At 46.5% G+C, this 21,934-nt stretch overlaps 1 protein-coding gene across 1 annotated transcript in view; it reads left to right on the forward strand.

Moving 5' to 3' along the window:
- The window catches only part of LOC135812957 (mucin-5AC-like), a 28,932-nt gene extending 7,403 nt beyond the window's left edge, over positions 1 to 21,529 (forward strand). Inside the window, exons 4-9 of the mRNA XM_065326176.1 lie at positions 6,577 to 6,762; positions 7,061 to 7,177; positions 7,891 to 8,058; positions 9,030 to 9,059; positions 15,472 to 15,531; positions 20,563 to 21,529. Of these exons, the coding sequence (XP_065182248.1) occupies positions 6,577 to 6,762; positions 7,061 to 7,177; positions 7,891 to 8,058; positions 9,030 to 9,059; positions 15,472 to 15,531; positions 20,563 to 20,837 (836 nt within the window). The 3' untranslated portion in view covers positions 20,838 to 21,529. The remainder of the gene's footprint in view (positions 1 to 6,576; positions 6,763 to 7,060; positions 7,178 to 7,890; positions 8,059 to 9,029; positions 9,060 to 15,471; positions 15,532 to 20,562) is intronic.
- Positions 21,530 to 21,934: the final 405 nt, after the last annotated feature.

The following is a 21,934-nucleotide window of genomic DNA, read 5'->3' on the forward strand; positions in this document are numbered from 1 at the left end:
TGTTGGCTTCCGGAACCGCGATACCTCCAAACTTGTTGTCAGGGACAGCAGGGTGTGTGGCTTTCGTAGTCATCAGCAGCTGTTGCGATTTAGAGGGCTCGAATCTGATGCGCCAGCGTTCTCCCCACTCTTCAAGACGCTTGAGGCTGGATTGCAAGTCGGCAGTCATGTCATTCATATTGTCCTGCGTGCGGATGAGGCTGTAGAGAGTTGTGTCGTCTGCAAATGAACTTAGTCGTGTCTCGGGAGAGAGGCACTGATCCAGGTCAGACACATACAAGAGGAAAAGTGTCGGGCCAAGGATACTGCCTTGGGGCACACCTGCTGTTATGGGCGCCGGGGAGGCTGATTCACCGTGGACCAGGACTGATAGTTCGCGGTTGAGGAGGTAATCCTTCAGCCAGTGCAGCAGGCAGCCGCCAATGCCAACGTTCTTGGCTTTGAAAATCAGTCCAGAGTGTGATACCCGATCAATTGCTCCTGCTATGACCACCGCCATCATGTGAGCGTACCCTCCATCGCTGACAGTCTTGACCCACTCAGTGTGCAAAGCAGTGAGGATGTCGCACGTGCCTCTTCCTTGCCGAAAGCCATATTGACTGTCGAGCAGAATAATGAAACGCTCCAGATAATTCACGAGCTGCTTGTTTATTATACTCTCCATTACTTTTGACAGGATGGATAGTAGTGAGACTAGCCGGGAGTTCATGGGATCCGAGCGGGGGCTCTTCTTGAAGACTGGAACCACATGGGCCAGCTTCCATTTGGCAGGCTGAACACCGTGGCGAAAGCAGAGTGAGAACAGTTCGGTGACTGGTTCTGCAAGCTCACTGGAACACTGAGCTAGGACTCTTGCTGGAATAGTGTCAGGTCCTATTGCCTTCGATGTATTCAGCTTGGCTAGACAGCGTACATCAGCAAGCCAGAAATGGATGCGGTCAAGACCATGGCGGTCCAAATGCTGCATTTCTGGCAGATCGTCTGGAGAGATGTCAGCATCTGCAAGGTTACACTTCTGGGAGTAGTACCTGGCGAGGCAATCCGCCTTGCTTTGGCGAGTTGGATACTCAGTGCCGTCGGTGTCCTTCAGAAGAGGTATCTCAGAGGCACGTTCCATCCCAGCAGCTCTCTTCATGTGGGACCACCATTGCTTGTCGTTAAGTGAGCCTGAGCTGAGCTTAGCTTTGACACGAGCATCATGTGATGATTGGGCGCGCAGCAAAATAGCAGCTGTTCGGGCCACTAGGTCGATGAATGAAGCTCGCAAATCTCCATCATCGGGGTGCTGACGCCACCGTTTCCATGCACGAGTCTTTGCTTGTACATGTACTACAGTGCTGCACTCAGGTGTCCACCAACAAGGGTCCGTCGTTCGTACTGTCAGGGTCTTAGATGGTATAAACGTGTCCATTCCATCCAGAATTACAGTTGTGAGTTGTTCACATGCAAGCTCGGGGTCATCGCAGACGACAGCAGCCCAGTCAAAGCTGCGGAAATGTTCCCTCAGTCTGCCCCAGTCTGCTTGGCCATAACGCCATACTTTCCTGCTTGTTGGCCGCTCCAGTACAGGAGTGAATTCCTGAAAGTTAGACAATACTACACAGTGGTCAGAACAACCGATGGGAGATGATACTGCTGTGTGGACAGTGCCAGGAAAGTCGGACAAGACGAGATCCAATGTGTTTGGCCCACGGGTTGGCTGGGTCACGTGCTGGACAAGACAGTGTGTTGCACTGATTTCTTCCAAGAACTCCCCTGCGATTGTCGTTCGAGAGCTGCCAAGCCAGGACGTGCTGTGAACATTAAAATCTCCAGCCAGAATCATGTGCTTACCACGCTGCCGCATGGTATCTATGTTTTGGTCTAAGTGCTCGAGTAGAGCCAGATCATTGTCAGCGCAGGAACCAGGGCGATAGGCTGCACCTATGACAGTTTTGCTGTTGCACTGGCCAACGGTGAGCCACGCTGTTTCGAATTCAGCAGACTGGTACTGATCCAGATGCTGGTACGCGATGCCGGCTTTGATCCAGACTCCAACGCCACCTCCGTGTTCTGTTCGGTCTCGGCGAATCGGGCCACAGTATCCCGGGATCATAGATGCACTGTGAGAGCATTTTATCCACTGTTAGTTTCGTCTCAGTCACTATGGCAACATCCGCACCTGAGAGCAACAGGGTATGCTGAAACTCTCCGAACTTGGACAGCAGCCCGCCTGCATTGGTCAGGAGGAGCTTCATGATTGTTGGCTGTCTGCATTCAGTTGTTGTTGCTCGGCAGACTCTTGCTGCTGGTGGTTTTTGGCCTGTTTCTTGAGCAGTGGGCTGCCGGAGTCAGATGAATCCCCATGCCGCCGCTTGCGGTCGGGAGGCAATGGTGTCAGGTCGGAGCTGTGAGTGGCTGAGTCCTTGCCTGACTTCTTCAACAGCACAGACTGTCCATTTCCCTTTCCTGGCACTGGCCCATGATGTTTTTTCATGAAATGTCCACTCCCTCGCAAACAGTGGTCTAGGCCAAATGTTTACAGAGGTGACTGTGGGGAGGGCATCAGCATCAATGGTTACTCTTCCTGTCATCATTCCCTACTTGTTTTCACGGACATTGCAATCATGAACGGCAACTGACTGGTGTACTGCGGTGGAGCGTGTTGTGATGAACTCGCTTAGCCGTTGGTCATTGCACTGGGCACTAAGATTGCCAATAAAGACAACTACTCGATTCTTGCGGTGAGGCTCTTGAGCCACCAACTGCCAAGAATCATCCTGGATGGCCTCCAAGTCCAATGCAGGGGTTGCGTTGGGCTTGGCTGGCATGTGTCCAGATCGACGTCCTCCATGCTGCGGAAAGTCATCTGCGTCCGAGCACTCCGTGCCTGAGGGCCACTGTCCTCGATCACTTTTTCGAAAGTGCCGCTAAGGGATACGGCCGCCATGTGCGCTCCAGTTGTTTCCTGATCCTGCAGATCATGCTGCTGCTTGCTTGCATGGTTGCCTTTGGTACGGGTACGTCGTGTACGCTGGCTGTTGAGAGTATGGGTACCGCCGAGCAGCTCCGAGGAGGAATCCACGGCTGTAATGGCGGACTTCTTTTCAAGGGAGACACGAACCTCCGCCCTCAACTCCACGATTTGTGCAGAGAGCTCATCTAAGCGTCGTAGGAGGCGCCTCTCCCGGTCTCTCGACTCGCTGACAAAGGTTGTCAGAGTCTGCAGCAAGCTGGCCACATTTTGCTCGATACCAGGCAGAGAGCAGAGCAGTTTTGTCGGCTCGCCTGTCGGCTCGCCCATGTCAAAAAAAAGTAGGACTACGACTACGGGCACCACACTACTACTGCTACCTGTTACACTGAACTGCTACAACCACTGCTAAGACCTATGCTACTACCGGTACCTCCAGACCGGCCTGATGCCGACTGGGCTATCCAAATGACGAAAATCCGGCATGTCGTAAATGTGGTAAGACAATGTATCCCTCTGTATTCGCACCTGTCCAATGAGATGAATTGAAGCCCCCCACTCCCAACACAAACACACGTTACCAATGAGACATACATCACCTGCAATTACTTTCTTCATAATCGCTTCGTAATCATTTCGTTGACAGATGCGTTAAGCCCATGGATCCTTCCATCAGTGACATGCGAACTGTAACTATTATTATTATTATATTATTATTATTAATCGTCACCTAACGTATTCACACCAACACGTTAACTGTCCCAGTGTTTCGGTGTCATTAGTTGTTGTCTTCATATTTAGTAGTTCAATAAGTACCTACTAGTATGCAATTAACATTTTGTCATTCATTACCCTTATCATTGGCCAGGCCCGAAAATTTGGTGTAATGTAAATTTAAATTTTAGTCGGTGTAAAGAGACCGTTTTTTGGAGTTTGGATTTGAGAAGTGAAATTTCCTAAATACAGCATATCGGCGGAAAAATTGTGATGTAACATACACAGGATGATTTACTGTGTGAGTTGCACCAACAAGTACAAAAAGTATAACAGAGAGGCGAGAGGTCAAAATAGCACTAGTTTCGTTACAAATTCCTTCTGTCTACAAAGTTTGGGCTGTAGTTTTGGCAATGTAAACAGCATCTGGCTCAGAATCTGTGAAAACCAGGCTTAGGGTGAAATTTCACAAAATGACTTTTCCCATTTTCAGCTTCTATTGGGCATGGGGGGTCAGGAAACAAAATATTACAGGTGTGGGTCGACTCATAGTGGTATTAAAAGCATCTAAAACACACCACGGTATTGTGTTAAAAAATCCAAAAAAACACAAAATTGTTATCACAGAAAAGAAATGAAGAGAGATCCACCAGACTGAAGGAAGAGACATGGATGATTTTTGTTTAGGCGACATGACAAGGTAGGCATGTGGGGGCAGGCTTGTTGTGGCCCCTTGAGCTTGGTGCTGCAGGCTGTAGTGGCCATGCACAGTTCTGCATGAATTTTGTTTGCTCCTCACTAGTACAGTGCACCCAGCACATTCTGGGGCTGAATACATGTACTGGCATGCTCTGGCGCTACACACCACAAGGAAACCTGACTCCAGTTGAGATGGCACCTTTTGAAGGGTGAATCTAGTACACCTGTTCAGAAACAAGCAAGAACACAGCCTTTTCAAACTGTTCCGCTGTTCATCATGGTTCATAGTAAGCGCATATTGTGCTGGCGTGCTGCAGTATCTGCTTGGCGCTGACCAGCAAGTGAAATATCAGCACGCCGTACAATCCCTTGCAGCTAGCTGTCCAGCGAGGAAAGTCTCGAGTGGGGGCCTCTCGATCTGCTCGCTCATTCGCCTGGCATTCAGTAGCACTTCATCGCCAAGGACTTCAATTCAAAACCGTTTTCACACTGCGCTTCAAGCCATTTTCCTCGTGAACTTGCTGCAAACGTATGAGCTCCGCTGCGCGTGCTCCCTTTGCATGAGGCCCAGAAACAGCTAGTATCTCCGTACTTCGATTGGCTGGATCGATGTCGTCCAGGTTCTCCTCGCTATCGCCATCACGACTCTAACTGGAGACGATGTTTTCACCATTTTCCGCAAGTAGCAGCTAGCGCAGAAATTTCGCCATCCCTGAGTGTAGGAGATGGAATCCGTTCGATCAGTTCAAAAACTCTTCGTTGTGACTAGAGGAGTAGCATGCTAGCAGGGAATATTCTACCGGAAGCCCTTTGACTTCCCTGACTGCTGAAACCCTTCCTGCCATGACTGCTACTTCTTCAAACAAGCGAGATTCTCTTTGGTTCCACTTCACTGCACTCGATCGTCCATGCGACACAACCTTTCTACAAAACATCATTTTTCTCAAAAAAATGATTTTCACCCTAAGCCTGGTTTTCGCAGATTCTGGGCCATCTAGTTCATCTACGTGGCATTTGCTGCCCGTCCGCGCGTGAATCTTGAAGCGCTCTGCAATATTGTGATCTATTGAAATCAGGCACGCATGCTACACAGCCGTTCACCTCCGTTGTATGTGAGGAGTCTGAGGACAGAATATACATGCATTTATACGTCATGACCCTTGCATCTGACTCACTGATGCCGTCGTGTTTTGAGTTTGTACAAGCATGAGACATCTATGATAATCTATATCCCGCTTGCTTAGACTGTAGTAGACTGTAATGAACTTCAAGGGTACATTTTGAAAATATTTGACTATGAAGTCAAATGTACTTGTCAGATATGCATGCAGATCACAATGCACAGCACTGATGTGCACACGTATTGTATGTTAAGTAGAGAGCTAGTAACTGACATGGTTGAGAGTGCTATGGGAAATGCTTAACATCTGGCCACTTTCCAGGCATATCGAGCCGTTTTTCATCACCTGTGCCACGTACGCGCGTGGCCAAGGGGGATTCATCCAAAGATGAACTGAACAAAGTAGGGTAACCTCTGGCAGTGCACTAGCTGATAATGTTTACTCCTCTTGGGTTGCCGGCATTGCAACTGAAGCTATTGAGAATCCTCACCTTCCATCGCCTTCTACTTCCTCAACATGTCGGATAACTGAACTAGCCACAATTTCTTTCCAGCCATGCAGTAACCTATCATTAGGATGAATGTACTATTGGTCATATATTCATGACAATTAGCCACGCACACCGAGCACACTTCTTACAAAACCGTGCATTCTCTCCCATTCCAAAAGTTGTTGTTTTCCTGTCATGTTAACACGGGTTGTTATTCGCTTTCCAGGTTTCATCAAATTGTCACCTATACTTGTTCTATTGAAATCTATGAATAATAAGTTTTCAACAGAACACGGACAAGTGCCGAAGGTCTAAGTGTAACGCTGCAGTTGTGGACATGGAATTACCAAACTATTGTCTGCGTCTATCTCTATGGCCCGTCACGCATTTGTTTTAGTTGGGTTGTTCACTTATTGTTTTTTAAAAAGAGTTTTCAACGGAACATGGACAAGTGCAGCAGGTCTGGGTATACCCATGTTCCGTGTAATTACCAAAATATTTTCTGCTTATATCTCTATGGAACATCATTGTAATGGTTTTATTTGTGGGGTTTCACTTATTATTAGTAACTACACTGAATGTTGTCTCTTTGTTCCCAGCGCAATGTCCTACTCTCACTGACACCAAGTTCAATTACAAACCTGATGCCAGTTTCAACACACTACCAGGTACCTCAATATCCATCGAATGCATAACAGGTTTTTTGTCTGACAATAGTATGGAAATAACACAGGCTACATGCCAGGGCAATGGAAGGTGGCAACCAAGTCAACCTTTATGTGAAAGTAAGTCTTTACTTCGAAGTATGACAGTTATGCAAGGAAAACCAAAATATTTTAGGAATATCCAGTGTAAGTTCCAAGCTAACAAACATTCACATTTTGTCCCAGGAGTGAAAGCCTCTCCGCGCCTTCTAGGTTCGGCTTTGTCCCATGGGTCAGATGGTTAGAGTATTGCTCTGGAAAAACAAGGTCTCGGGCTGAAGTTATGGCGGGGCTGGAAAATTCGATGGAGGATGTCACCTGAAGCCAATGTCCATCTTCACAAGGTTGAAGGTAATATAATATCATTTCTCCCCTCCAGGGTGCATCGTGGAATGCAATGACACTAATGTGGTGGATTGTACTCATGTAGTGGGAATGGCAGCGGTCAACTGTATTTGTGGACAAAACCTCCAGTGGACCATGGGCAAATGTCAACGTAAGTTCCTTCATTTAAAATTGTTCAAGTAGTATAACGTGGTTTGTTTGGCCAGCCCTGGGCAGATATTTTCTCACTTATCCATGTTGTTGATGTTTTAGATTTATCCTGTGACAGTAAGCGCCTATGTGGTTTCGGCTTTGTTCACACACTCGGTCCTCTGTATTAGTGTCGCTTCGCTACAGGTGTTATTTCCAGCCCTTTTTTCATGGCACCGTAAGTGCCTTGCTCTCTTATAGCACAAACCCGATTCTTGCGTTTCAAAAGATATGCTATAGCATGTGCTTTAATGGATGCAGAACGCTGGTAACCACTAATGTCGATATCTAAGTTATTGTGCAGTGGCGCGAGCCACTTGCTTCATGGCATTCTAAGAAGTAGATTATTGTTCCAATTCGTCACTGAACACAGATGTATCACCGGGAATTGATACCAATCATGTAGAGCCTAAATAGCCAAGAATCCATTCGAATTAAAAACTCCGTTTCACCTGTCTTACTTTCATAAATAGTTTATTTATATATTAAATAACTAACGTAGAGCGACATACCTCTGAGTTGTAACAAGACCATCAGAATTCGGAGCAACATCCGTTTATTGACCAATGCCTCTGCCAAAAGATAACTATGACTGTTGATATTGGAGTTCACTTTCTATTTGGTCTTTCGGTATGCATCGATATGTTTTCTTTGGTATAATGGTTCTGTGCACAGCAACACATTGTCCAGAGTTAAACTCAACAACATTGATGACTATACCCAGGAGTACTACTGGCAGTGGCATTACTGTGTCATGTACGCTTGGTTTCCATACTATCTCAATGCCGTCTTCAGTGACTTGCCAAGCTAATGGAACATGGACTACACTACCATCTTGCCAAGGTTAGGCATAGCTGAGGTGATAGTGCAGGAAAAAGGAAAGTGTGAAGGACTGTTGACGCGCAAGAGACATGCATGCAGCGTGAGACATTGTGCGCGGAGAATCTATCACTGATACTATCAATATTCCTGAAGATGGGCCTGGCCCGATTATTTGGATTTTATTATTAATTTTGTTGAAGAATTTGTAGCAGAGAGACCGTTTTTGAGTAGTGGTGTATGACTGTGTTAAACATGAAGTGGCTACAGTGGAGTCTCCACTCCCTTAGGAAGTATGACTTTCAATGCAGAAATAATGTGCCAGAATCATTGTACTGTGTAGCTAGTGAGAGTCTGTGTTTTGCACTTGTCAAAGCGCCATGAAAGCCTGAAAACTCACCCCACGACCCGCGACGTCGATAGCCCCAGCAGCCCCTGGGGCATAACACTGTAGTGTTCAGCTTTGTATGTGAAAAACTCTTTCATATCAGTTTGGTCATGTATATTCTAATCACCCAACATCCACTTCGCAGTACCTTCACTGATGAGCTATGTATTAACGAAACAGCTGTCTGAAGGAATAAACGATATCAATACCACCAATATAAGTGTCCTCGCAGAGGTGATGGTCAGGCAGGAGGGTCCAAATGTGCTGAGAGTGTAGTATAGTGGTGGAGGTGATGTCAACATTTTATTCATGGGCACAGAGCTCTGTCGCACCCTGGAATAATTATATTAAACAGAAGGACATCGTATTATAAATTCGGAACGACGCTAGAAGGCAGCTTCACTATAGCAACTTGTATTGTGGCAACACTGGCCAACACTCAGATGCACTGCTTCTTCACACAGCTGAACAATTCTTCTTTCTTCTCAACGTCACAGAAGGACATAGTATTCTTATGTCTTTCTGTCTATAACGCATGTGCCTTTTGTGCTGGTATCCGTGTGCTGGTACATGTGTGTGCGCATTTTTTTTTCGTTATAAACTGCAGTTATTCCTATGGATCCAGCCACTACCACCGGTACGTTCTATTCTTTTTTATTTAAATCTTACCCTGCATTTGCACTGAATGCATCAAATCATTTTGAAGACACACTTTCCACTCGGATGGAGAGCCAAGGATAAATTTGTAGAAAGAAAAAATGGACAAAGGAAAACCGAACTTCTCAATACAACAGCACTGTACGTCGACCAAGACAATTTAGAAGGACAATAAGCAGGAACAACATGCAGCAGTTTCACACGATGAGTGTTTGGCCGTATGGATAAGGACGGCTCATCAAGTGTGCAAGAATTGACTCGGATGGAGAGCCAAAGGTAATTTTATAGAAAATAAAAAGGACCAAGGAACCAAGGACCAAGATATTATTCAGGCGTTCAGTTTTGCATGATTCCTGTTCGCATCGCTTTCCCTTTAATTGATCTTAGCAGCTTTGCGCCACACCAGTTCCGCGTAATGTTGCTTTACGGCCTTGAATCATGGTTTGACCGTATTGTCCAAAAATCTTGCAAGTATCGTAATCGACGTACGTGTACATCCGCCAGCGTCCTTCACAGCTGAGATTTTCAGCCCGTGCTTATCTTGGTTGCGCTCACCTTCCCTTCCTTATTTTATTTCTATAACTTACAAACCGTCCAAGATGTGCTAGAACTGATTGCCAGTTAGGTGTAGAACGTCAGTACCGTTGGTCTGTGTCGTGCAAAATAAGTAAATAACAGAAATAATTAGACAAGGACGATAGCCCTAGCTTTCTAGATGTTAGAATGAATCAATCTGCGGCACAGCACTTTCGCATCTTTTCTAAACTCGTCAGCCCAACACAGAGAAATAGGTGTCCAGCCTGATAGAGGCGGAGAGATTATTGATTACGGGATATACTCAATATGCGGACAGAACTGTTTCGTCCTTGTGGGCTCATCAGCGCAGCACAGAAAAAGTGACGCCGAAACTGGGAGCAACTGAATTGATCAAGCCAAAAAGCAAAGGTTAAAAATCCAAGTAAGTCTGACAAATGACACGTGAGTATTACAAAAGTGAGACCTAACAAAAGAAAGAAAGAATGTACTAAGTGTTGTTGTTGTTGTTTTTTATTCGAATTTGCAAAACCAAAAGGGCAATAAGCCCAATTACATTGAAGCGAATAAAAGAATGCTAAGAATGAGGCATTTTGGTGAATATTATTTCAAGTGGAAATACTGATCCCGGGAGGTACTACAAATAAGTGTGTGACAAGTGAGCATGAATAATGGGCATGAAAAGTGCAGAAACAAATCATGAACAAGGGGTGTAGACTCACGAAAATATCCAAATGCAAGTACACAGCTGACTTCTTACGAGCTTCACCCTCATCAGCACCATCACCTTCCCTTCCATCTGGTTCCCCAACGTCCGTTCCATCGCCATCACCAACCACCTCATCGCAATCGGCTTCGCGGTCATCGGCCGCATTGTCATCCAACGCATCTTCACCGCCAGTCAGTCTCCCTGCTACGTCTTCCACGCGTCTCTGTCCGTAGCTTATCTGCGTCTCCAAATTGTATTTCGTTTTGCTCCTGATTTATGTTTTCCTTCGCTGCTCTGCGTGGGCTTTGACCATTCCTTGAACATACCTCCGTTGAGTAATTCGCAGGAGACCTCCACGGTCTCTGTTCGAACGGTTCAAGCGCTGCAGTGAGCTGCGGTGCCCGCACAACCGGATATTGTGTCAACGAAATAGGTTCAGTTTTGTGATTGGTGGTACCGTGGTTTTTGAAGTTTCCACCCCAACCCCAGCCACCAACAGCACTGGTGGTGGTTCCCGTGGCGGCAAGGGCAGTGATGGGGAAGCCACTTTCGGTTGGCATAGTGTTCCACCCCCTCATCATCTGCACCGTGTGTTCGACAGTACCGCCAATCACAGAATTTGAACCCACCGCTACGTGCCACATTGATTGTCAACACTGACCTAACTCACCTATTGGACAAATTAAAGGAAATTGTAATGCAGAATAGGGGTGTTATAAAGCCTACAAGACACAACTATCACAATGAGAAGGAGATGTATACAGTAGTAGGTTGCGCTTGATTACACGTGACAAAGGGTACTGGGTGGGGTAAAAGATAGGTGAAAAGTAGACGCCATGTGAAAGCCAACAAATCATCACGGACGTCCAACTTCATTATCTGAAAAATGCTAAGTACAAAAGGCAAATACTTCACGAACCTCGAACATTGAATATTCATCCAGTGGTAGGTGAAAGGAAGGCTGCTGGGGTGTGGCATAGTTGAGAAGTGTGGGATTCTGAAGCAACGTATCCATCCAGATCTGCAATGCAGGGTGAGCATCTATACTCTTCTTCTCATTGTGATTGACTTTGTAAATTGTGATAGTTGTGTCGTGTAGGGTTCATTCTGCACCTCCATTCTGCGCTATGCCCATTGTTTTGAATTATCATGTATGTGAGTTAGTTGAGTGTTCACACCTTGCGCCAGTATCTTGCCAGTATAGTGAGGACAACGGAAGACGAAGACAATGACTTTCTGACGGCAGAGCTGTTCAATGGTGCATAACCGAAGTGTCTTGCGCAGGAGCTGGGTGGCAACGGGATTATGCAATCACAAGACTGCGCGGAGCAGTGAGAGAGGGGTAGAGGGAGTATGCGGCGTAGCACCCGTACAACATGTACATCCGCCGAGCTTGAAGACTCAGCGTATCCCCATGCCGCGCCAGCCGGCTCGCTGCCTTCCGAGAGTGTCTACGGGATATGGGAACGCCAGTTCAGGTCGTCATCGATCGGAACACCAAGGTAACTTGCTGAGGCCACCGTAGCGAATTTTATCCCTATTACAGCGGACGAGACAAAGCGGCGTTGGTTGCGCTCGTGCTTTACGACCATGATTCGGGTTTTTCTCTTGTCAAGGAGGACTCCGAGTTCCTCCGGCGATTTATCGAGCTTTGTGATGCTTTTCAAGAGCCTCTGAACAAGGAACAATGGTTCTGAGGGTGGAAAGTCAATGACAATGTCGTCGCCAAACTCCTGATGGATAATGGCGGGAAGAACTTCATTTATAGCGTGAGTGTACAAAACACACAGAAGCGGATCGATGACAATTGCTTGTGGCACACCTCTGCTGCTGGACACTTCAGGAGACAGCCTTCTGCCCACTTTTATCCATTGGCGACTACCCGACAAGTAGCTGATGAAACAGTCGAAGATCATACCATAAAAACCCAGTGAATGCGGTTCTGTGATGAGGCATTGATGTTGGACTCGGCCAAAATGCCAGTCATGACAATGCCAGTAGTTCTCCTCTGGAACGTTGCGTCCTTCCGTCGGTACAGTGCTCGCACAAGGGCATCCTCCGTCCAGTGACCGGAGCTGTATGCAAATTGCATGGTAGGGAGCTTTTGTCGTTGAGGTATTTGTCCAGTTGGTCCTTGACAAATTTCTCTTAAGCCTAGTGCTCATTCGACGCAACGCTGACGTTACAGGACGTAAGGGGCTATCGGGACGGCTGGGTAGAGCGGCAAAATCTTGTACGATTCGCACGACACGTGCTGCAGTCTGGTCAACAGCGAACGGTACGAGTCACAAGGCATGGTCCGCGAAGGGGTGGTTTGGTATGGTATGGTATGGTATTGATTTATTTGAATTCGGTATCTCAACAGTACATTGTAAAACTTGGGAAGATCCGAATGACATAGATACATAAACATAAAAGTGGAGTGGGTGCTACAGCGGATCATTTTATCGCAGATTGTGGGACTAAACTAATACCAGAATGCAACTAAAAAAGTAAATTATCGTGTCCGTTCCCGAAGGGAACTCACGACGGCCGCTAACACCCGATAAACCCTAGCGGCAGATGCAGCGCCTAACGGTGGGGTGAGTGGGCAAGTCTCACAACCACTGGCACAAGTGCCAAAAACGACCCCATTAGCTGCATCCATGTACCCCTTGTGCCTGGCCACAAGTTCCCAGTTGACTGTGGGTAGCAGCACGGCTGGAAAAACCGCTCCCAGGCAGGACTTGAACCAGGTACCTCTCGTGTCTCAATCATGGTCTTTGACCAACCCACTGTGCCTGCCTGGACAATGCAAGTACACAAGAAATAAAAGCTGATAAAATACGGCTGGTTTTCCGAACTAATTTCTAATCTTTCAGGACTTTTTCAATTTTTCTCCTTGAAAGAAGCGGAATCGAGCTCACAATACCAATATTTCATGGAGACCAAAAATGGGAGCCCTGAGAGTCGTGCCATTCAAATAATAGCCCCAGGAAATGATAAAACAGTTTTGTCTGTCACGCTCTTGAACTATCCCTAAACACCATAAGTGACATTAGATCTCATCTTGCTAAAATTCAAATTAAGTTGTATTACCAATTCTGCGTGTTATCATGGGAAGCGCCGTGTTCAAAATGCTAAAATCGTGATTAGTTGGCGCGCAACGCCGTCTCTGGTTCACACTCAGAAAGCAGGGGTTCGCACGCTTGCGTTCCCGTGAACGCCCGTCTACAGTAAGAAGAGTCGTGCCATTCAAATAATAGCCCCAGGAAATGATAAAACAGTTTTGTCTGTCACGCTCTTGAACTATCCCTAAACACCATAAGTGACATTAGATCTCATCTTGCTAAAATTCAAATTAAGTTGTATTACCAATTCTGCGTGTTATCATGGGAAGCGCCGTGTTCAAAATGCTAAAATCGTGATTAGTTGGCGCGCAACGCCGTCTCTGGTTCACACTCAGAAAGCAGGGGTTCGCACGCTTGCGTTCCCGTGAACGCCCGTCTACAGTAAGAAGAGTTGAAATCTGCTTACCTTGTAACCCTGCTGCCATCATCACCAATATTCTGATTCTCATGCACATGTCCCAGAACTTGCTATCCTTCGCAGTCCCCATCACCAAGAGCACTGTGCTCTTTTATCTCCGAGCTCTCTCTCTCTCTCTCTCTCTCTCTCTCTCTCTCTCTCTCTCTCTCTCTCTCTCTCTCTCTCTCTCTCTGCGTCTCTCTGTCTCTCTCCGTCTCTCTTTGTCTCTCTCTCTGTCTCTCTGTCTCTTTCTCTCCTTCTTCTCTTCTTCTCCCTCCCCCGCCTATCTACCGGTAATTATTAGCCCCCCATTTTCTTTCGACGCGTTTGCTGTGCAGTGAAGCCGAGACCCTAGGTCGGTGGACCACATCAGACCCCGTCACCACGTCCACGATCCATGACTACGATGCTGCACCGCTGCTTTGCATGTCATGATTGGAAGCTGTGGCGTTAGTAAAAAAAAAATTATCGAACCTTTCACGTCGCTTCCCGATTCACACAGTAGTAAGATTTTTCCCGTTCATGGTGCCCGCATTGGACGCCATCAGATCGTCCTGTTGCTTCCCGTCGATCCTTGCGTCGCGTCCCGTCCCCCCCCCCCCCCGCTCCCTCGTCGAATGCGAACAACAGTCTATTCATAAAAAGATGGGCTCTGGCTCTGGTGAGCTCCCATATTTGAGGATATTTCGTGATTTCATCGTACACAAGCGCCGTGCTGCGAAATTTGAAATTTGATAAAGGGTCACAAAAGGGTACCTGAAGTGGGGTTCGAACCGCACGGTGCACTGCTGCAGGCGGGGTCAAACGGCCTGGATTTTTTATGGTTTTCCCCAATTCAGTGCTTTTGGGACAAAACCTGGCCGAAATCCTATTCTTTCTCTTGCTTGCGTTTTGGACAAAATAACTTCAGAAACGTAATTTGAAGAGGATTCCGTAGGGGATTGTAGAAAAATCCTAAAAAATTCAAAGTTTGACCCATTTATGGCCAAAAGCTAGAAGTACATCTTTTTCTGAATGGACTGTAGGCGGGACACGATCGGAAGACACGATCGGAAGAAGAGGTATCGGACTATAGGTACTGGCGGCGGTCGATGTCCCCACTTTGAAAAGGGGAGAAACATAAGAGAGCTTGAATGCAGCTGGCACTTTCCCCGGTCGCAAGGACTCGTTAAATAAGTCACTCAAGGAAAGGGCAAGGGTGAATCAGGTCATTTTAAGGACCAATCCCGGTACACCGTCACTCCCCGTAGCTTTGTTTGCGGCAAACTGGGCGAGCAGCTTCGTTACTTGGGTTGGGGCAAATGGTTTGATGCGGAAAAGACTGGACTCGGCGTATGGCCCGTGATGAGGTGAGAGTACATGTGGACGCCGAACGTCAGTCACGACTTCGCTAACGTGTTGCTGAGGCGGTGAAGCGATGCCTGAGGTTCTTGATATGACTTTGACCGGCCAGTAACTTTGTCGATGGTTCAGAGGGCAAATTCATGGACATGCGTACTGAAGGACTTAGGAACAGCTTTAAAACCAATGGTGGACCTGTTAGTCTCTCTGGCTCTGTTGTGGACGGTGATTATTGCTCTGAAGATCTAATGTTTATGCCATTGTCTTGTGTTACTGGACATTGTGGTTTTTCATTTTTCAGTCAGTTCAACACATGGATCAACACCTGGATCAACACGTGAATCCTGCACGACAACTAGCGGTACGTACAATCTCAAATGAATTGAGGATAGCAAGTTGTAAAAGTAATACTCTAATATTTTTAAATTATTGTGGAGGAGACAAAAACCGTAGTTTTGAAATGAAAAGTATTGAAATCAGCTATTCAATGCTTTGAGGGAAAGAAAGAATTGGGAAAAGTCTGAAGAAAACATTGAATGTAACCAGACTCGCCACCAGGACTCGAACCAGATATCTTCGCTTGAGGCCAGCGATTCTCTAACCACTGAGCTAAGGTGTAGCAATCATCCCAGCAGGACATTTTCTTCAGACTTCGTAACTCACACTTCCTGTTTATCCATACATGCCTGTGGGATGTAGCCCTCACTGTAACTTGGGACTCCCCCCGTCTTAGTTTGTACGTGAAGTGTGTGTGGACGTGTCTCGGCAACGACCACCTCAACTGGATCTCGCTAGAGGTAGCGACACATACATCTCAGTGGGTAGAAGCACTTTTATAGGAAGTACACATTCTGCGACATGCGCCAGAGTCCAAACTAGGCGGCGAACCGATCCGCGGCCCGCCAGGGCTGCTTACTTTATCATGTCCTGCAAGCAACACATTCGGACTTGGCACAGCAGGTGCAGCGTGTGTCCAATGCAGAATATCACCTACCACTCAATCAGTGCGGGTACCACTGGCAAGAACTGGCGAATCGGTCTGCTCCTTCCCGGAATAGCTGTGAACCAGTGTGAGTGCGAGTGCTGCATCACAGCTGTTATGCACCAGCTTACTGTTAGACTATGGCCTGTAAGCGCAATACATCTGTAAAATAACATTTTTTGTTCCAAGAACAATGTCAAATCCAACGACATCATTCGTGTGCATGTTGTTGTTGTAGAAGTTTATTTAACGTCGCACCACAAACAGGCGATTTCGCCTCCTTTGATACATGTGGACGACAGAAGGAATGAGAGAGAGGGGGGGGGGCAGAAGTATGGAGAGAGGAAGGGTACAAATAAATAAGCAATCAACTTCAGGGCTACACCAAAGCAAAAACGGAATGGGAACATACTATATACAAAATTGCTTCATACATATATTGCAAAACACGTTTACTATTCTTCAGTCCGCTATACCACAGAAACACACTAGCCGAAAAGCATTTAAACGGAGCCATGATGCGCTTTTATCAGGGCACAGAACTGAAGGTGGCTGGGCTCGGAACGGAGATCAGGCGGGAGCTGGTTCCACAGGACTGCGCCGATGAACTGCATGGTCGCTCGACCCGAAGGACCGGGCCAAAATGGTACTCGAACGAGGTGATGTGCTGCTCCCCGAGTGCGGTCACCAGTAACTCTCACGAAGAAGCTGGTGAAGAGGGAGCTAGCTGGGGAGAACATGCTGAACGGTTACGCTGGAAGCAGAGGATGGTTGGACCTCCTCAGCTCCAGCCACCTGACGCGTCACGAATCACCAGAAGTGAAGAGCCTCATGTTGGGTAACAAGGAACAGCAAAGGAGGTGACCGGTAGGAGTAGAGCAACGGGACCATGCGACGTACATCTAATGAAACGTGAGGGAACCGCTAATGACGTTGTACGCTCGGGCAGCCTACAGGGCGAGAGCTCAGTGAATACTGGATGGGACACCTAGGCTGAGGCGGAGTATGCCGGCATAATTAATGACGTAATTTGGTGGTTGAAAATTTGGAGCATGATTTGGCAGGTTTACATTTTTTGCTGCAGTTAGAGTTTTCTGATATATTCTCGGATACATGTACTTGAAGTACGTGTAAGTAACCATGCTATGGGAGATGGGTATGGTGTAACAGTGTGAGTGCGAGCGCTGTATCACAGTTTTTATGCTTACAGCCTGCGCGCAATTCATCTACAAAAAACATTTTTTGTTCTGAGAAAAATGTCGAATCTGACACTGTCATTCTGTGCGTGCTCAACGGTTACAAGCTGAGCATCTGAACGGCTTCTGTAACTCTGCTCTCAGACATATGTTTACCAAACTGGCGTGGTCGATCCTCATCAAAGCGAACCCTATTACCAGTTCTGCCCTTTAACCCGCGCTGGATCGTGTCGCTCTCGTCGAGGAGCTCGGTAAAATATTGATGCGTTTTCCCGTTGGGGACATAAGTGGAGGATCAAATTTGAGCCCTCCAAGACGCAGGCTATGTCTATAGGCCACCATCGCCAGCCCTGGGAGCTCCCTCGAGCAACATTTGACGGCACACCGGTCAGTGAAGAGAGTCGGCTGAAACTCCTGGGAGTCACCTTTGACGACACCCTGAGCTACAGTCAACTTTGCGAATAACGACATTCGGCGGAGCATCAGAAAAGTGTCCTTATTCGCGAAGTGTCCTTATAACCGAAGTCCCATTTGAATGTATGTGAACCCATATTTTGTATAGTATGATATGCATATCAAAATCAAGCTCTTTTCTTGCTCTATGTCAATGTGTACTTTATTTTCATATTGCAGTTGAAAGGAACTAAAAATTCAATATGCAAGGGAAATCAATTGAAAAATATGCCTTTTTGAGACATCTACAGGGCCAGAGACATGTACATTGTACATGTATGATGATTACTGTGCAATCATGTACAGCTACATGTACATTGTATACATAATATAGGTGTGCTGGTAAATCCAACAATTTTGAAGCCAACATAAAAAAGGAAGAAAAAGCCCCCCCCCCCCCTTGGCTGCATTTTCTTGCATGTGTGCAATAATATCCATCACCAGTGCACCATAGGTTCTGGTACTTCTGCATGACAGGTACATGTACTTGACTGACAGGTACTTGAAATAGCTGTCAAAAGCCCAGAAAGTCGTTATTCAAGCAGTGAATATGACCACGGGGCACTAAAAGCATGTCGCTATACGCGAATTGTCGTTATTCAGATAGTCGTTATATCCGAAGTTAAATGTATACAGTTAGATTGGACTTTGCTCTGGGCATGGAAATTCGGTCGTTATTCGCGAATTGTCGTTATATCCGCAGTCGTTATTAGCGAAGTTGACTGTACTCCTTCCACCTCCGCTCCCTAGCTTCCCGTGCTAACCAGCGGATCGGCTTCCTGAAGCGAGCGTCTCCCATTCTGGACGCCGAGAGCCGCCAACGTGTCTACAACGGCTTTGTGCGACCCACACTCGAGTATTGCCCCTTAGTGTGGATGGGCTCCCCCTCGTCCCATCTTAAGAAGCTGGACCAGATCCAGCGAAGGGCCCTCCACATCATCGGAGCAGGTACTTGGCTCCCTAGCCTGGCACTCCGTCGCCTGGTAGCTGCACTTGCCTATACCTACAAGCTCTGCTATCTAGATGCATCCAGCCCTCTGAAGCAGATGCTGCCTAAACCAGCCACTCACCGTGCCCCCGAGACAAGACCTACCCGTCAGTCTCTCCAGCTGCAGGATTCCCATCCATACCAGATGACAACTGGTCTGCCTGCCAACACCCGGAATAGCTGTCTCCAAGGATTCCCTGCTTGCACCGTTGCAACATGGAATGCCCTGCCACCAGACCTGTTCCACCACCCACCCGCCCAGCCTCACATGCAAAGCTTTAAGAAAAAGGTGTACCGTCACCTTCTTGCTCAGGACTGGCTCTCTGCTACTGATGCACTTTGAATCTGCTCGCCAACGCTTTCCCTGTTCTTATTAGTGTTCAACTGCTTACCTTATAACCCTGCTGTCATCATCACCAATATTCTGATTCTCATGCACATATCCCAGAACCTGCTATCCTTCGCAGTCCCCATCACCAAGAGCACTGTGCTCTTCTATCTCCCAGCTCTCTCTCTCTCTCTCTCTCTCTCTCTCTCTCTCTCTCTCTCTCTCTCTCTCTCTCTCTCTCTCTCGCTCTCTCGCTCTCTCGCTCTCTCTCTCTCTCGCTCTCTCTCTCTCTCTCTCTCTCTCTCTCTCTCTCTCTCTCTCTCTCTCTCTCTCGCTCTCTCTCGCTCTCTCTCTCTCTCTCACGCTCTCTCTCTCTCTATCTCTCTCTCTCTCTCTCTCTCTCTCTCTCTCTCTCTCTCTCTCTCTCTCTCTCTCTCTCTCTCTCTCTCTCTCTCTTCTTTCTTCTCTTCTTCTTCCCCCATCTCCCGATAATTATTAGCCCCCGTTTTCTTTCGACGCGTTTGCTGTGCAGTGAAGCCGAGACCCTAGGTCGGTGGAGCACATCAGACCCCGTCACCACGTCCACGATTCATGCCTGCGATGCTGCACCGCTGCTTTGCATGTCATGATTGGAAGCTGTGGCCTTAGTAAAAAAAAAAAAAAAAAAAAAAAAAAAAAAAATGTCCATCTTTCCATAACCCAAGGGAGCACTCCAAGTATTTGCCGCAATCCTTGGCTGCAGGGGAACGCCCTACGCGTTGCAGTGATAAAGAGGGCAGCATGGAGAACCTATACCAGGAATCACCACCAATTGAATGTTCGTAGTTCCATAGAGAGCAGCCGAACAAAAGTCCCATTGGGCGCAGATCAAGAAGATTTTGTTGCCATCGAATGGCCTTATTATAGGCACGGATGGAAGTATCGCATGGTAAGGTTGGAGGGTGTACCTTCCTTTGAGGGCATTGAGACAGGTGCATTATCCGACCCTTTAGCAGGGCCTTAACTATGCGGTCAGTCAAAACACAGAGGCAGCCGGGGACATTCAACATCAGGCAAAGCGCATCCACTGCCATTTTATGTGTGGTTGTCAGATATCGGTGAACATCTCGAGGAACCAATCGTGATAATATTATCTTCCTTATTGGCCTTGGGCCATCACGGAAATATAGAGTACTACATTAAGTTAATAAGTTGGTGGAAGGCGTGTATGAATCACCATTTTGCTAGGTGTGTTCTCTACAATTCGAGCACAAAACATGAACACAGCATGTTCAGATCTTCCATCCAGTTCCCATGACATGTTTTTCACTTCGAAAGATATACTTTGTAATGCAAAACCATAGATCGTAGAACTGTGTCCAGGCAAACAAAAATCGAGGTTAGAATGCACGTACAGTATGTGTAGATGTTGGAACGTACAATGTGCTGTGTTCTCTCACCTACAGCGGAGAATCAAACCCAGACGTCATACACACTTGGGGCTGTGATCGGCGGTGTTGTCGGCGGAATGTTTTTCGGGATAATAGCAACAACGTTGGTTGCTATAATAGTCTATCGGAAGATACAAAGCAAACCGGTGAATACCGAAGTTCCAGGTCAGACACAAAATACAGCATATGAAGACGCTGACATTGCGGAGAGTTCCCTCACTAAAAGTGATGCTTATGGTGTGGTAGAATCCGCCCCGCAACCACAGTATGAATTTGTTTGCCCGCAGTAACTTACTGATTTCGCGCATTTTCAACATTTTCTGTAGTTGGGTGTGCTTCTCTGTGTTCTTTGCCTGTTGTTTTGCCTCAGCACAATTAATCTCGGTATACATTCTTGCATTTCTACCCCGTCGCAACGATTTTCTCAATCAGTTTTTTGCAATACCTCAGTTTGTTATTAATTTTTTGATAGTTTTACTCTAAGCAATACATGGCAGGGGTAGCCAATGACCACTTTGCGTGGCGATTGCAGGGTGTTTATAACCACAACGTACTCTCCAACGCCTCCTTTATTCTTATTCTATCTTTGTATTATGTTCCTCTGGGAGCGTGCTCCCAAAGAAGTCAGCGATAGACTTTCAACCGTGACTTTTTTCCTTGCTGCTCAAACGCTAATCTATCTATTCTAATGTATGCCTTCAACTCATGTTGTTCTCCGTGGAGCACACAACTCATTCATAGCTAGGCACAGCACACTCCCATGACTACCCCCAAACAAAATTTGCAATTAATCGCGTGAGCACTTTTCCAGGGTTATTAGTAGTACTTATAATGTAGATTGTTCTCCATCAAGTAACTTGTAATGTTGTTTCTTCTTTTCCAATATTCTGAGATGTACTTCATATGCATACACACACTTCACCTCGTCCTTTCCTCTCAATTTTTATCCCGCCTTTATTTCTCACTTTTCTCTTGTACAACTGGTTCATAATTCTATCCTTTTTGCAGATGTGGTTTTCCAAATACACGTAAAAAGAATATAATTGTTGCATAGGGCTTTTGGGATTGCAATAAACAGAACAAGCTCAAGCGCAATCTCATGAATGTTTTATTGAGATGGCCTGAACATAGTTTTGAGAAAGTGATGATGGACAAAGAAATAAAACGAATTTAATGGGAATGTAATGTGAAGAACAATAATAGGAACATACAAATAATCTACGAGGAAAAGGCGACGAGGAGACAATAACTTTATTAATGCGATTAATAGTATAAGTGAAGCGGACATTACAAAATGATGAATGAGAATACATGTATCTAAAATGGTTGTTCCTAATCGATTTTCTTGAGACTATCATCAGGGACCACTATCCGATAACCTATAAGT

The sequence above is a fragment of the Sycon ciliatum genome, chromosome 3, assembly GCF_964019385.1.
Source record: "Sycon ciliatum chromosome 3, ocSycCili1.1, whole genome shotgun sequence".
NCBI lineage: Eukaryota > Metazoa > Porifera > Calcarea > Leucosolenida > Sycettidae > Sycon > Sycon ciliatum.